This window comes from Scyliorhinus canicula, chromosome 16, assembly GCF_902713615.1.
Source record: "Scyliorhinus canicula chromosome 16, sScyCan1.1, whole genome shotgun sequence".
Lineage (NCBI taxonomy): Eukaryota > Metazoa > Chordata > Chondrichthyes > Carcharhiniformes > Scyliorhinidae > Scyliorhinus > Scyliorhinus canicula.
The window spans coordinates 113,837,748-113,852,743 of NC_052161.1; the positions used below are offsets into that span (position 1 = coordinate 113,837,748).

The 14,996-nt window shown below is 46.0% G+C and overlaps 1 protein-coding gene across 8 annotated transcripts in view; it reads left to right on the top strand.

The window, feature by feature from the left end:
* The window catches only part of LOC119979626 (kazrin-like), a 312,322-nt gene that overhangs the window by 183,443 nt on the left and 113,883 nt on the right, over positions 1–14,996 (top strand). For all 8 annotated transcript variants that reach the window (XM_038822126.1, XM_038822125.1, XM_038822128.1 and 5 more), the window contains one exon: positions 4,318–4,441. In XM_038822126.1, the coding sequence (XP_038678054.1) occupies positions 4,318–4,441 (124 nt within the window). The remainder of the gene's footprint in view (positions 1–4,317; positions 4,442–14,996) is intronic.

Below are 14,996 nucleotides of genomic sequence, written 5' to 3' on the forward strand. Positions count from 1 at the left end.
TAGAATTGGGAGCTCTGTGTGTTTGGATAGGTTCCTCAGTGGCAGCACTTGCCCTCTAGTTCCTGAAGGTTCACCTTCTGAAAATAGGACTGGGACCTGTGTTGCCAGTGAAGGGAGGCGACCCGCTATGGGTAGTAGTTCAGGCTTCCTGACACAAAGGAGACCATTTTTTGGCTTTGGACGAAAGGGTAAAATAGACGATATTGGATCAGCTGCCCTTAAGAGGTGATGTCATGGAGATGAAAATGGGGAATAGTGTCAAACAGGTGTCTGACCTTGAATATATTCCAGGTTTGGACGGTGGAGTTGGATCAGTTTCTCTTTTGATCGACAATGGAGTCGGGGATTATGGTGGAGCAGACAGGAGGGAAACTGGAGTTGAGACCACAGTCGGATTGAATGGTGGAACAGGCCCAATGGGCCGAATGGCCTACTCCTGCTCCTATTTCTTATGTTTTCAGGCAAAGTCGAAATCTACCTCTGGATCGGCTTGTTTTCACCCCTCCATAGGGTCCACCTAGATTGTGGCCTTGTTTCAGGCCCTATCACGGTAGGAATTGTCCCTGAAATACCAGCAGCAATCACTTCCCTCCTTGGAAACAATTTGGCTGGCAGAAAGGTGTTAGCCAGCAGAAGAAAAAAGGCCAGCACCAACCAGCAGAAATCCACAGGACAGCAAAAAGCTGGAGAACAGGGGCCCTCAGGGTAGAATGGCAGCGATAAACATTGTGCAAGGACCGCTCGAATGTAACAAAGCCAACAATCAGCCTAACCACTATCCCTAGGTTTGAACAGCTGAACCCGCAGGTTACTCAGATGGACAGGCAGGAGCTAAGCTGGGCAAGCACAGCTCAGCCCTATGATCAAAGGGCTTGGCTTTGTGAGTGAGATGTTCCCCTGCGGATAGCCCAAAGCATCTTGAGTGCAAACCATCCTGTAAAACCCCCATGCCCTTTATAGGGTACTTAATCAAGAGTTTAACAGGCAGTGTTCCAGAACCAATGGTTTTGCTTCTGCCCGATTTCCCCAACAGAAGGAATTCGGGATTCTAGACCCGAATAGACTTCCTCAAAAAGATAGATTTGAATCTTCCCAAGTAAGCTAAACATTCCACATCCCAAGACAGGACAGTGTCCTTGCTGACACATTAATGAAGATTTAAACTTCAAAGTAAGGAAAATGGGACAGGGAGCTGCCATTACCCCTGCTAGCTGCTGTGCCAGTGTGAATGAGAGAATTAATGCACATTTCTTTACTTCCGATTCTTCCTTCGTAAGATCACATATTAAAAAATGATTTTATTTTCTCCGAGGACTGTGAGGGGACTGAGACGTTGAACTACATATTTTAATGAAATGTATATAGATATTTTCATGCCTACTTCTAAAATTTAAAAAACTGAATAAAGACCTTTTAAAATGGCTGAAGCTATGTCTGTCTATGATCCCTGAACAAAAGGAACTACCTGGCAATGTCAAAGACACTTGCACCTCGTTATCTCTGAAGAGACATAACGACCCTGCTTTGAGCCACAAACACCAAATTCGAAGAGAAGGCTACAGAGGCCATCTGCATTTCATAACCCAGGTTGGCCAACTGGAGTCTACTCATCTGCTGGGACAAAGATCTCAGCATCCTTTCTTTCAATTCTTAGTGGTGGCGACATTTAACAATCTTGGGGACCCAGACAAAGAAAATACATGATAGCGTGGAGTGCAGAAAGGTGGGAATCATGTGACATGAATCTCTAACTTGTGGAACCTGAAATATTGCCTTGCTGTACTGCAAAGTCTCGGTCTGCTGTTTACCATCCGACAAGCAGCCTCACAGAAGAACCCAGGTTGAACCCCTGGCCCCAATTGCACTGCTTTGGCTGGAACCTCTGTACCCTCCCCTATAAGACTGATAACATCTCTGTGTGCCTGCCTCATCATATGAAGTTAACCCCAGTGGAAAAGTGATTTATACAGAATCAGTTTTCAACCCACTGACCTCTGTGAAGAAATACCTCATTACCCTAGCCCCATTTACATTGCTTTGGCTGGAATCTCTATCCTCGCGTATAAGACGAATGCATCTCTGTGCCTGTCTCATTATGTGAAGTTAACCCCATGTGTCAAGGGCCAATGCAACCAAACCCAATTCTGTCCTTGCCCAATGTCCATAAGGCTCTCTGGTGATTAGGAGGCGGAAGTTAACCCACCGGATTATGCAGCATCAGTTTTCAACCCGCTGACCTTTGAAGGAATACCTCATTGGATTTTGATTCTGGACATTGAAACCAGACACGGTAGCATAGTGGGGCAGCAGGGTAGCACAGTGGGGCGGTATGGTAGCATAGTGGTTATCACAGTTGCTTCAGAGCTCCAGGGTCCCAGGTTCGATTCCCGGCTTGGGTCACTGTCTGTGCTGAGTCTGCATTTTCTCCCCGTGTCCGCGTGGGTTTCCTCCGGGCGCTTCAGTTTCCTCCCACAGTCCAAAGATGTGCAGGTTAGGTGGATTGGCCAGGATAAATTGCCCTTAGTGTCCAAAAAAGGTTGGGTGGGGTTACTAGGTTACAGGGATAGAGTGATGGAGTAGGCTTGAGTAGGGTGCTCTTTCCAAGGGCTGGTGCAGACCCGATGGGCAGAATGGCCTCCTGCACTGTAAATACTATGATCTATGGTTTATGAAACAATAATTATTTTCTCTGTGGTCTCTGCACTGTAAATCTTTTTTCAATACCTCTCTTTAAGCATTATCAGCCAGGGCTTCCCCCTCCTAATCACCAGTGAGCCTTATGGACATTGGGTAAGGACAATGCAAAGGAGGCATTGTTGCTGTCCTCCTGTGGTTTGAATGTGTGCAAATAAACTAACCCTTTGATTTCATCCAATCTCGAGTTTGCAGTGAAATTATTAATAGAAAATTGGATGACACCGAGAGCACCCGGCATGGTGGCGCAGTGGTTAGCACAGCTGCCTCATGGCCCCGAGGACCCAGGTTTGATCCCAGCCCTGGGTCACTGTTCATGTGGAGTTTGCACATTCTCCCCGTGCCTCCGTGGGAGTCACCCCCACAACCCAAAAATATGTGCAGGGTAGGTGGATTGGCCACGCTAAATTGTCCCTTAATTGGAAAAAAAAGAATTGGGTACTCTAAATTTTCAACAAAAAAGAAATTGGTTTCACGGCGCTGAGGTCCCAGGTTCGATCCCGGCTCTGGGTCACTGTCTGTGTGGAGTTTGCACATTCTCCCCGTGTCTGCGTGGGTTTCGCCCCCACAACCCAAAAATGTGCAGAGTAGGTGGATTGGCCACGCTAAATTGCCCCTTAATTGGAAAAAATGAATTGGGTAATCTAAATTAAAAAAAAAAAAAAAGAAATTGGTTGACACCAATACTGAGGGGTTGGGAAGTGTATCACCACCGCTTCTAAAGGGCGAAGCAAATCAAAACCATCTTTCTGTATACGGATGGGTGGTGTGAGGAGAAATTAGTGCTGTTTAAATTAACCCCCCCTCCCCTCCCATTCACAATGCCTGCCTTGGCATTTTTGAACATGTTCTTGCTAAGAGTCATCTCTCTCACCTTCCAGGGCAGCACGGTGGCCTAGTGGTTAGCACAATCGTCTCACGGCGCTGAGGTCCCAGGTTCGATCCCGGCTCTGGGTCACTGTCCGTGTGGAGTTTGCACATTCTCCCCGTGTCTGCGTGGATTTCGCCCCCACAACCCAAAAATGTGCAGAGTAGGTGGATTGGACACGCTAAATTGCCCCTTAATTAGAAAAAATAATTGGCTAATCTAAATTTTCAACAAAAAAAAAAAAAAAAAATCTCTCTCACCTTCCTGGCAGGTTTTTATGCAGAAAGTCTCCTTCCTTGCGGTTGGTGTTGCTTTTTGGATGGTTGTAGAGCAAGACTAGTCAGTCATCAGAATGCCTTTCCCCAGTCCATCCGCTCTCGAGAAGTAGTGTACTCCACCCACTCCATTGCTGTTGGCTGTGGAAGAAGGCTCGAACTCTGCAGACCAAGAAGCTACCAGATTTAATCCTTGGTTTGTGCCGTATCAGATACCCGCAGCCGCGGTGGCAGAGGTGGAGGGTGTTAAGTTTGGCCTCAATTACACCCTTATCTCCGAAGCATTATCAGCCAGAGATTCCCCTTCCTAATCACCAGTGAGCCTTATGGACATTGGGCAAGGACAGAATTGGGTTTGGTTGCATTGACTCCTAACACATGGTAACTTAGGTGAGGCCCTGAGGGCAGCTAAAACCCCACCTTCACCCCATACTAGTAAATAAAAAGCAACAAATGAATGTTTTTGTTTTAATTATCCAGTCTCTCGAAGATCTAGAAGAACAAAAGAGGAAGAAGAAGAAGGAGAAGTTGGTGTTTGGCTCCATTTCACGGGTGTTTGCCAGGGGCAAGCAGCGGAAATCTCTGGATCCCGGCCTGTTTGATGGTACTTCTACCGCTTATTACGTAGAGGAAGATGCAGATTGGTGATAAACAGCAATCCACTCACAACCTTTGTGTGTGTCTATGCGAGTGTGTGCGTACGCACGTGTGCGCGCTTGTTGGGGGCGTGTGTGTGTTTGCGCATGCAAGAACATGTGTGTGCTCGTTGAGTGTGTGTGTGTGGGTCTGCCTGTTTTTAAACTTAAGAAATATGTGAGCACTGGGGCTGGTCCAGCGCACTCTGTAATTAATGTGTATATATATATACATAGATATATATATAAATCTGTGTGGATAATGTCACCTGTGAATTTGTGGAGGGACACGGCTGTGTTTTAATCTTACTGAGACTGGAATCCTGAAGGACAGCTGTGTACTGTAACTGTAAATAACTGCAATCGTGCACTTTGTGCTTATTTGTAAGGTATTTTCTCCTGTTTGTTATTCCCATGTCCCAGTGTGTGTGTGTGTTGTGTTCCATCGGTTTGACAATTTAAGAGAACTTCCTCATTTCAACTGAGCATGCTCAAGAACTCCATCTCCCACCCCTCCGTACACCCAGAGCTCAGCTTCCAAATCATACAATGAGCTATTAGTGAGTTGAATGTATCTTTGATGCACCACAATCATTGGCTGAGCATGCTCTGTCTAAATTAATGAGATGGTTCTGTTAAAGAGACCTTGTCCTAGCTTTGTGGTCTACAGCATGTCTGACCCGCAGTGGTACCAATTGATGTGGCGAAAGCAGCTGCAAATTTTACAGGGATTATGAGTGGTGTGGCCCCTTTAAGGATATAGACCTTGGGAAAGAAAACTTGTGAGCCTTCCTCACAGTGCAAGACTGTTGTGGACAGACAGCTGAGATCTCACTGCAAAATAACTCCCAAGCAGCTTAGCATCGAATACACTCTTGTTCCCTAAACCATCAGCAGAGTGCCTATTGAAGGTTTTTTTTTGGTGGGGGCAGTGTGTCGATTGCCATTTCTACCGATCAGTAGTATTAATGTTCCGAACATTCCCACCTAAAATCTTTCCACTGACAAATATTTGTCCACTTCAGCTCCCGTTCCGATTCAATTTTGACATCCGTATGGCCACCCAATGTCGAGACACTGTTGGGAATCCAATGTTGTTTTGATTTTTTAAACTGGCATTGAAGGATATTTTGGGCAGACATTTACAGGAATTCCCCGTCCTGCCAAAGTCAGTGGACGTTTGGACGGCTCGGCACGTTTTCCAGCCCGCCACTGCTGCGGCAAGGCTGTAAAACTCCATCCTTTGTGTTTTATTGTGAAATGCAACGCCGTCCATTTGGCATAAAGCAATCGGACTTTTATAACAAATCCTCTTAACTCATTCATTTTCAACAAGATTTCCTCAGACACCCTGCACCAATCCTTACAGCTGTCACCCAGTGCTTCAACATACATACTTGAGCCTAAAGTGATGCCCCCTCTGTGGGTAAGTAGCTAGACTCCACTTGTTGTGTCCCCCACAGTGACAGGACCAAGGTGAGGAATTCATTGTGAGGAGAATCACAAGATTAAATACTGCACCCTTGTTATTATGCTGTCGTAAGGTATATCCTCTTGATCAGCATTGACGACAGGAGCCACCACAACACTGTGCCTCTCTCCAACCATACCAAGACTGACCAATAATCACCTGCTTACTTAACAGTGGCTTGCTGTGAATTGACAGCCATTCAGAAGGATTGGTTCATAAATCATTGGGAGATTGGACACATTCAAAACCTTGTTTACTAATCATAGCTGTTATAACGTGAATGCTTCATCCAACAGTATAGCCCAGGGTGTTCATTGCGGAATTGCAGTAATTCCTAAAAAGGAACTTTTCAATCTGCCAAGCTGGAGGAAATGGGCCAACTACTTCCAAGGCACTGGTAACAGTGAGAACGTTCTCTGTCTCTGTCACTGCTGTCTGTTCTCAATGCACAGACGGCAAAAATGACCTAAGCTATTTAAACCACTGCAAAATCCAAATGATTCAAGATTAAAAATGAATAAATTTGAGGAGATGTATAATGGACACTGCAACCTGTAGACCAATCTTATTGCTGGGGGAATAACATGTTCCAAATATTCCACGCATATAGACCAAGCCAAGGGATACGGTCTCTTTTAAAGATTGTCAAACTGCAAGTAATGTCAAACTAACACACAACCATTGTATGGGGAGTTGTTGAAATACAACTGCCCATCTTACTTTGCAAAGGGAGCTGTCAGAATTGGAGAGCTGGTGATATCACTTGATGTTGGAAAAGCAGCTGTAGGGCTGAACCCGCATGGGATGTTGGACATTTTTTGTAAGTCTTGTGTTTTGTTTTCTAAGGAGAGCGGTTTTTATTCCTGTTAAGATGTTGTCGAACTTGCAAGTTATTTCAATTCTGCTGTCTCTCGGGGCAAAGCAGGCCTGTCCAATTTGTGAGGCAGCCTTCGCTGGGAGGAAAGCCACTGCCTTCTCATTAATGTTACTGCCCCTTGGCCGCTAGGAGCCTGGTATCAACTCTAGGCCGCCGTTCGCTCAACTCTGGGAAGGACAGAAATTCTGGGGAGGGATGGGACCCTTGCCTCCAGGAATTGCCGGGTGGGAAAGAAAGGTTTCCTGCTTCATGGGTTGTGGGAAGGGTCAGGTCATCTGCTTCATGATCTGCGATGCGGGGAGGGAACTAACTGGACTCCCGCCCCAGCTCTGAGAAACACTGGACTGAGACTGAAGAGGATTGGAGTTGCCCGTCTCAGCTCTGACAAGGTGAAGTGTATTAATACATTGAGATGGTTTCCTCTCAGCCACTGGATGCCTGACCTTCCCATTCTCAGTCAAGCAACTCAAAGGAAAAATTTCTTGGAAGTAAAGCGATCGAACATTAATCCAAAAACCATCAGACGCGCTATGCAGATTCTCTGAGCCTGGTACCTGCATGTAACGCAAGGCAGCATACTGGAGTTTGAAACGACTTGTAAGTTCGACATCTTTTTAAAAGCATTCCCATTCACTCGGGGGTTCTTTTATTTTTTTTGTAAATTAGGTAAAATAATGCTACCGATACTGAAAGAAAATGGATTTATTTAAGAAACTAAATAGAAAATTTATGCTGGGCAAGTTTAGACTCAAATTGTTTTATCCCCGCACTGTGAATGCTACCAAAAGCTCAGCGTGCGGCTTCAATTGCAAGCAAATTAAAATAAAACCTATTTTAAAATAAATGGCACATTTCTTCTGTGGTTTCCTCTATTGAGGTGTAAGTCACTATAGCAGAGCGGCTCACAGGTTGAAAAACTGAAGTGTCTTATCTCCAGGTATCATGTTCTTTGTGCAGCAAGTTTCTCCCCAGGTCTTCTGGAAAATTAGGGTTTCTCCCACTGGAGCCAGGTTACATAGTTACATAGAATATACAGTGCAGAAGGAGGCCATTCGGCCCATTGAGTCTGCACTGACCCACTTAAGCCCCCACTTCCACCCTATCCCCTAACCCACTAACTCCTCCAAACCTATTTTGGACACATGAGAGCAATTTAGCATGTCCAATCCACCTAACCTGCATGTCTTTGGACTGTGGGAGAAAACCGGAGCACCCGGAAGAAACCCACGCAGATACGGGGAGAACGAGCAGATTCCGCACAGACAGTGACCCAGCGGGGAATCGACCCTGGGACCCTGGCGCTGTGAAGCCAAAGTGCTAGCCATTTGTGCCACCGTGCTGCCCAACCAGGTTGATTATGAGGTGGCCCGAGAGAGGTCTTCAGGATGAAACGAAAAGCTACGATGAAGTAGCTAGCGATAAAGTTGGCGAAACAGAAGCTAGAAGGTCCAAATTTTTTTAAATCTTTAAAAGAATCGAAGAGGAGGTCAGAACAGTTAGAGCACCATGAACTGTCAATCAAAGCCCATTTAAACAAACATACATGTTGAAGAGGAGAAATGGAGTATGTGGAGAAGGCCGAAGATGAGGGTTAGACCAGGAAGCCATTTGGAGAAATACACCAGGACAGATGTTTTGTTTTCTATGCCAGAATATTTATAATGTTGCAGAGGAGCTGCTGAACCTTGGGCACCAATACCCTCTGGCACCTTGCCTAAACAGACATTGTTTTCCATGTACCCTGAGGGAGTATTTAACATGAAAAGTATCACCGCTGACTCTGGTCCTGTCCTCACCCAATGTCCACACAAACACAGGTTACTGGATAGTGATCACGAGCAGAAACCTTGTCTGATCTTATTTCCCCTCCCCCCCCCCCCCGATTAAGGGTCCAATGAAATCACGAGGAGCTTCCTAGTTGGATTGCAGCTGTATTAATGTACCCCAAAAGAGGAATTCGGTACAAGCAAATTACATGTTTGTGCAACAACAGTTCCGAAGTGCTGCAACAGAAAATTCCACTAAATCTTTAAAACAAATGATTTCCTGGGATGTGGGCGTCGCCGGCCAGGACAGCGTTTGTTGCCCATCCCTAGTTTCTCTCCAACAGAGTGGTCTGCTCGGCCTTTTCAGTTGAGAGTCAACCACATTGCTGTGGGTCTGGAGTCACATGTAGGCCAGGCCAGATAAGCGTGGCAGATTCCCTACCTTAAGGGACATTAGTGAACCAGATGGGTTTTTACAACAATCGACAATGGTTTCATGGTCATCATTAGACACTTAATTCCTAATTTGTTTTTTAAACCAGGCTTTGTGAGACAGACAGGGAGTTTATTGCCCAATCTCACCATACCCCAGCAATAATGAGCCATAACTTTTCCTGTTGTAAGAAAACCACGGAGATAGATTCCTCATGATTTCCGACAGATTGTAAGTGGAACTTGCTCAATCCTCAGCAAACAGCCATGAGCGGATAACAGCAAGGACAGGTATGCCCCTCCCCTCTAAAAGGACCTTATGAAGCTGGCCTGCAATCACAGTTTAACCTTTTTAAAACAAATTTATAGCACCCAATTCATTTTTTCTAATAAAGGGGTAATTTAGCGTGGCCAATCCACCTACCCTGCACATCTTTTGGGTTGTGGGTGCGAAACCTACGCAAACACGGGGAGAATGTGCAAACCCCACACGGACAGTGACCTAGAGCCAGGATTGAACCTGGGACCGCAGCTCAGTTTGACAGCTGTGCTAACCACTACGCCACCATGCTGCCCTAGTCACAGTTTAACCTTGATGAAGGTTTGCACGGGGCAGGGCTTCTTATACATTCAGTGAGAAGAATTTCAATAACATCATTCTTTTTTAGTTAGAGTTATGAAGCCATAAACTGAACAGGATTAAGATGAGGGAGGGGACAGAGCAGCCATTTAATGTGCATTGTAAATCTGAGTTAACAAGAGGTGCAAAATATAATAAGAACACAAAACCAAGAGTAGCCCATGCAGCTTCTCGAGCATCTTCTGCCGTTGAGTTAGATCATGGCTGATCAGCACCCCGACTTCATCTGTCCGTCTTTGCGGCAAACCCCCGCTTTCTTTACCTCACAAATCAGTACATCTCAGTTATGAAAGCTTCTGCTATCCTTTTGAGAGAGGGCGTTCCAGATTTCTGCTGCCTTTTGTGTGGGGAAAAACTGTGTTCCGAATTTTCTTCTCAATGTGCTAGCGCTCCATTTAAGATGAAGCCCCTTTGTCTCATTATATCTCTTCCCTCCTAATTTCTGTTGGTTTTTAATCTGGTGTTCCATTCTCCCAGTCGCTTCAGTGTGCTGTTCTGCAGCACCGTGCTCACCCTGCAGTGAAATTAAACTGCGCTGCCCCAATTTGCATTGGAGCACTTTACAACGCCCTCTCGGATATAAGAGTGCAGAGATTCTGGTAATTGCTGCTTGCTGAAGTACTCATTAGCTACCCAGTTCCTGCTTTGGCTCCCAGAAGCCAATTATCCAAGAGTTCCCTTTCAATTGGAGAATGAGATCTTCGAGTGGATTGGGATCCACTTGACTATCCAACCACCGCCCCCTCCCCCCACAACCTAACAACTCGCAATCGCTCTACACCATTTCCAACACATTCTTCTCCTCAAATGTTACAACAGTGCAGTTTATTTTTACTTTTATTGCTCCAATAGTACACCTTTTGAAACCACTCGCATCATAGCCATCAATCGCCCCAAAACCTAGGCCAATGTTTAGGCCTCTGCTTTGATTCAGTTGCTGACACTGGCTACTGAACCACAAGGGTTAAAATCTTGCTACGGGACTTGAGCATAAAACCTAAACTGACATTCGAGTGCTCTACTGACTTTCGAAAGGTGATAGGTTAAACCAAGGCCCCACCTGTATGACCCACTAGTTCAGGTGGACGTTAAAGACCGTGTGGTACTCTCCAAAGAAAAGCAGGAAGCTCTCTTAGTGTCCTGGAGAAGATTTCCTCCTTCAACGTTTGCTCCTTCAGCCAACACTACCAAAAGCAAATTCACTGGTCTGTTTGTTGTCATTGCTCTTTGTGAAATTTTATACATAATATGTCTGCTTCGTCTGACTTCAGAACAACAGTGACTCCACTTCAAAAGTAATTCATTGGTTGTGAAGGGCTTGGAGGTATTTGTGAGAGGTGATGAGCCTCTATGTAAATACAAGTCTTTCTTTTTGATGTTCCAATCTGTCTGGACCAGCTCATTTATTAGACGTGCCCCTTCCATTAAAGCTTCAGGAACCTCCTTTTGATAATTCAGAGTGGTGAAGATTTAATGCGGGGAAGCTCATGTCGACAATCAGCACAAATTGCAGGCAAGAGTTGCCACACTGCCAGATGTGTGAGGCAGTGACGTGTTTCAAGTTCTTTCATCTGTCTTTTTTGCTTAAAGCTGCAGGTCAAGGCCCAGCATTATAATCGTTGGCTGTTATGTCTCATTTGAACATTTGTACTAATTAACAGTGTGTTCCGATAGCACACTATCTTCATTCCAAGCCCCAGGAGCAATGTTCTAGAGTTCTACTAAGCTTATTCATGCTAGTGATTTCCACTTTCATTAAAAATGCAGCACGGGCCTTTGAGATATTGAGTGAGAGAGAAAATTTTAGATCTCTCTCCACTGCCTGCCTGATATAAACTTTGATAGAACCTGAACTCTTCAATCAGTGCACGTATTTGACCCTTTAAACACTGGTATTGACGATTGTATGTGGGGGGGGGTGGGGGAGTGTAGCGTTTTCAGATAGTTTTCCACTCATCAAAGAGAGACTGATGCTTGTTCGGGTGAATGAAGCAATTCCAATTGTAGATGCCCAATGTCTGCATCACTGGATATCAAGACTTCGAGCCACCATTTGAATAAATGTTGGAACAGACTCAAGGAGCTAAATAGAGCATACAGTGCAGAAGGAGGCCATTCGGCCCATTGATGCTGCACTGACCCACGTAAGCCCTCACTTCACCCTATCCCCCTAACCCAATAACCCATCCTAACCTTTTTGGACACAGGGCAATTTATCATGGCCAATCCACTTAAACTGCTCGTCTTTGGACTGTGGGAGGAAACCAGAGTACCTGGAGGAAACCCACACAGACACGGGGAGAACGTGCAGACTATGCACAGACAGTGACCCAGCAGGGAATCGAACCTGGGACCCTTGGTGCTGTGAAGCCACAGTGCTAACCACTGTGCTACCATGCTGCCCCCATTTTGTCCTAGTCCTGGTCCTATGTCACTCAGGGTACAACTTGTTGAAGCTTCACTGCACCAACACATCCTGTTTCCCCCACGGCAGTGTAAGTAATTTCTTTAACACAACCCCATTCCTTATTTTTTTAATTGCTTCCTGATATTTCCCCCAGCATCACAATCCAATGTAAAATTTGCATGCAAGCAGCCCAGAGTGGCACACCCAGAAACGTTGCCACCAGGACTATACCATTAGACAGGAGTGTAATTTTACAAATAGAGTTACCACCAGAAGATTAGGTCCTTTCCCATGGGTGAGAGGCTGCTCATGCAGGGTCTTGTTCTTTCATTTCTCCTCCAGGCCTCTGTTATTCAAAGCAAGGAGGAAGGTTGCCCATTTTCCCAAGTCATGTAATTCTTTCATGAATCCACCTCACAATGGGGCAGATTCAGAACCGAGGGGCGCAGGTAGGTGGATTAGGTTGCAGTGGGAACCCTTTCTGCAATATAACGGGACGAAGAGTTTTAATGGAGAGATTAAACTAGTGTAGCGTCAGCAGACCCACTTTATTTTGTTTGGGATGTTTACAGTGTCTACAGATAGGATATCCTTTCTGACCAAAGTTTGATTAGTGCCCAGCCTAGTTCCTCCTTAAAACTCCTTCCGCCTGTCAAATGGCTGATTTTTAAAATGTTTGTTCGTTTGTAACTTACCTGAAGAATGGTTCTAGTTTTGTGGATGGTTAGATGATGGAGACTCTCGCACCGTTGAATTTAATAGGTACAAAAATTCCCCCCTGTGAATTTGGCAATTAATCGGCTGGGGACTCGCCACCTTGCTGCCTCTGCCCTGATTGAGTCTGTGATGGGAAGGCTCATGGATGGCATTGCTACCCCACTGCCAATTGAGGGTCTTAAGTGAGCAATTAATGCCCACTTAAGAGCCTCATTCCACCACGACTGGTATTCACCCAGCAGTGGGTGGGGGCCTTTTCATGCAGAAAGCTGGGGGGAAGAAACCCTGACAAGGTTTGCTTCCGGGCTCCCAGCAGCAATGCCCATCATCGGTATGGGATGGCTCTCTCGGCGATGCTGGGCCTCAGGTGGGTATGTTCCCGGCAGCTGTGTCCGACTTCCCAATGGCACTGCTGAGCAATGAAGAGCTGCCGACCTATGGCTTTTCTTAGATAAGGAAACCGGGCAGCCTATGGCTGAAAAACCAAAGATTGCAGGTCACTGTCTGGCACCTGTGGACACCCAATCTCCAGAGCAAACAATCCACTCTTTTCCTGCAGGGACACCTTCCACCTATAAAGCCGCAGAATGTAAAGGAAGATCTTGCTTGATCACCACTTTAAGATGTCCCAAGTTACTTCACAACCAATGGATAGCGATGAGGCGTAGTCACTGTTCAGTAGATAAATGCAGTGGGCGGTTTGTGCACAGCAAGATCCCACAAACAGCAAATGAAATTAACGACCAGGAGTTGACCAGGACGCTCACTGTGTTCCCCTTGAAAAATGCCCCGGGATGTTGTTTACCAGAGGTACTGAAACAGGAAGATGCAATTGATCACATCCAAAAATGCAGCACCGTCAGTCTGCACTATTCAGTGGAGTTGGTCACAGATTCTACAGTGACTTTGAAAAAGAAATGTGATATGTTATTTTCGAGGGGGGGAATATCGCAGGGATTCAGGGGAGTGGAAATAGCCAGATACGTCTTCCTGGCTGTTTGAGACCGAAGTGCCCATGTCCCGGAGTGCGACCTGAACACGAATCAAACTGACGCGTTTTGCCGTTTAGGAGCCTGCTGAGTGTGCAGGAGGTTTTAATAACACAACACCCTGCTTACTATCACAGCATTAGTCCCCTTCCTGCCACTTGCCCTGCTGGAACCATCCCCAGAGGGACATCTGAGTGGGGAGATCCCTGTCCCCAGTGACTCTGGTTTGGCACGTTCATCATCAACTCTGCCCTGGGGCACTATGCGCCCACCTTGCCGTGGTATCAAACAGCTCAGTCCATCCTCTTGCAGAAAAGGCAGGGGATGTGATATTTAGGGAAGTTAAATTAATGATATGGGTGCTGGTGGAAGAAAGATTTTGTGTAGGATCAGAATAGAACTGGGGGCGAGAGCAGCTGGCAGCTTAGTGGGAAATGTGTGATTTCCTGCAGCTTTTGCTTATTTTATGGAACTGCCTGTGATTCACACTCAGGACACTGGTCAATAGGGAACTGGGTAGATTGCTAATTCAACATCCTTGAGCAAATGGGTAAATTGAGCACTCAAACCTGGAAACAGGAACTGAAGGTGGGGGGAGGGAGGGAGGTTGGAACAGTTTAGATGTGCAGGGGAGGGGGGGGGGGGGGGGTCATGCAGGCGCAGTGGGCCCATTTCCCCAGGGTTATTGTGGAGGCAAATGGCATGAAAGCAGTAATGGGAAAATCAGATAGATGTTTGAGAGAAATGTTATTTGTTTTCTGGACCTGATCGATCCAGATGGCCTGTAGAAACGTTTCTGGTCCTAGAGTCTCCGGTATGCACAAGTTGTGAGGACGATTCACACAATAACCCTGTGGAGCTATGTACGTAACTGCTGAGTCCTCTGTCCTGTCCCCCCCCCCCCGGCCGCGTTACCTACAATAATGGATGAGTGCAAATGGAGTGGGTGGCCCTGGTAGCAGACCACCAGAGTGCTTGAATCCCATTCTTTAATTACATTCAATCGCCATTGCCCCATTGAAAGATTCAGAATCCCCTCCAAACTGGATGGGCAGCAGGTTCATGAGACCAATCTTCAGAAACGTTTGTATCCCAAATCCCATGTGAAAGAGACGGAGGTGGTTCGGGCAACAAATGGGAGAGGGAAGTATGGGGAGGGGAGAAAACTAATTCTTAACTAGCAAGCATCCTTTCAACCTTCCGTTTTCCTCAGATATCATTTTAG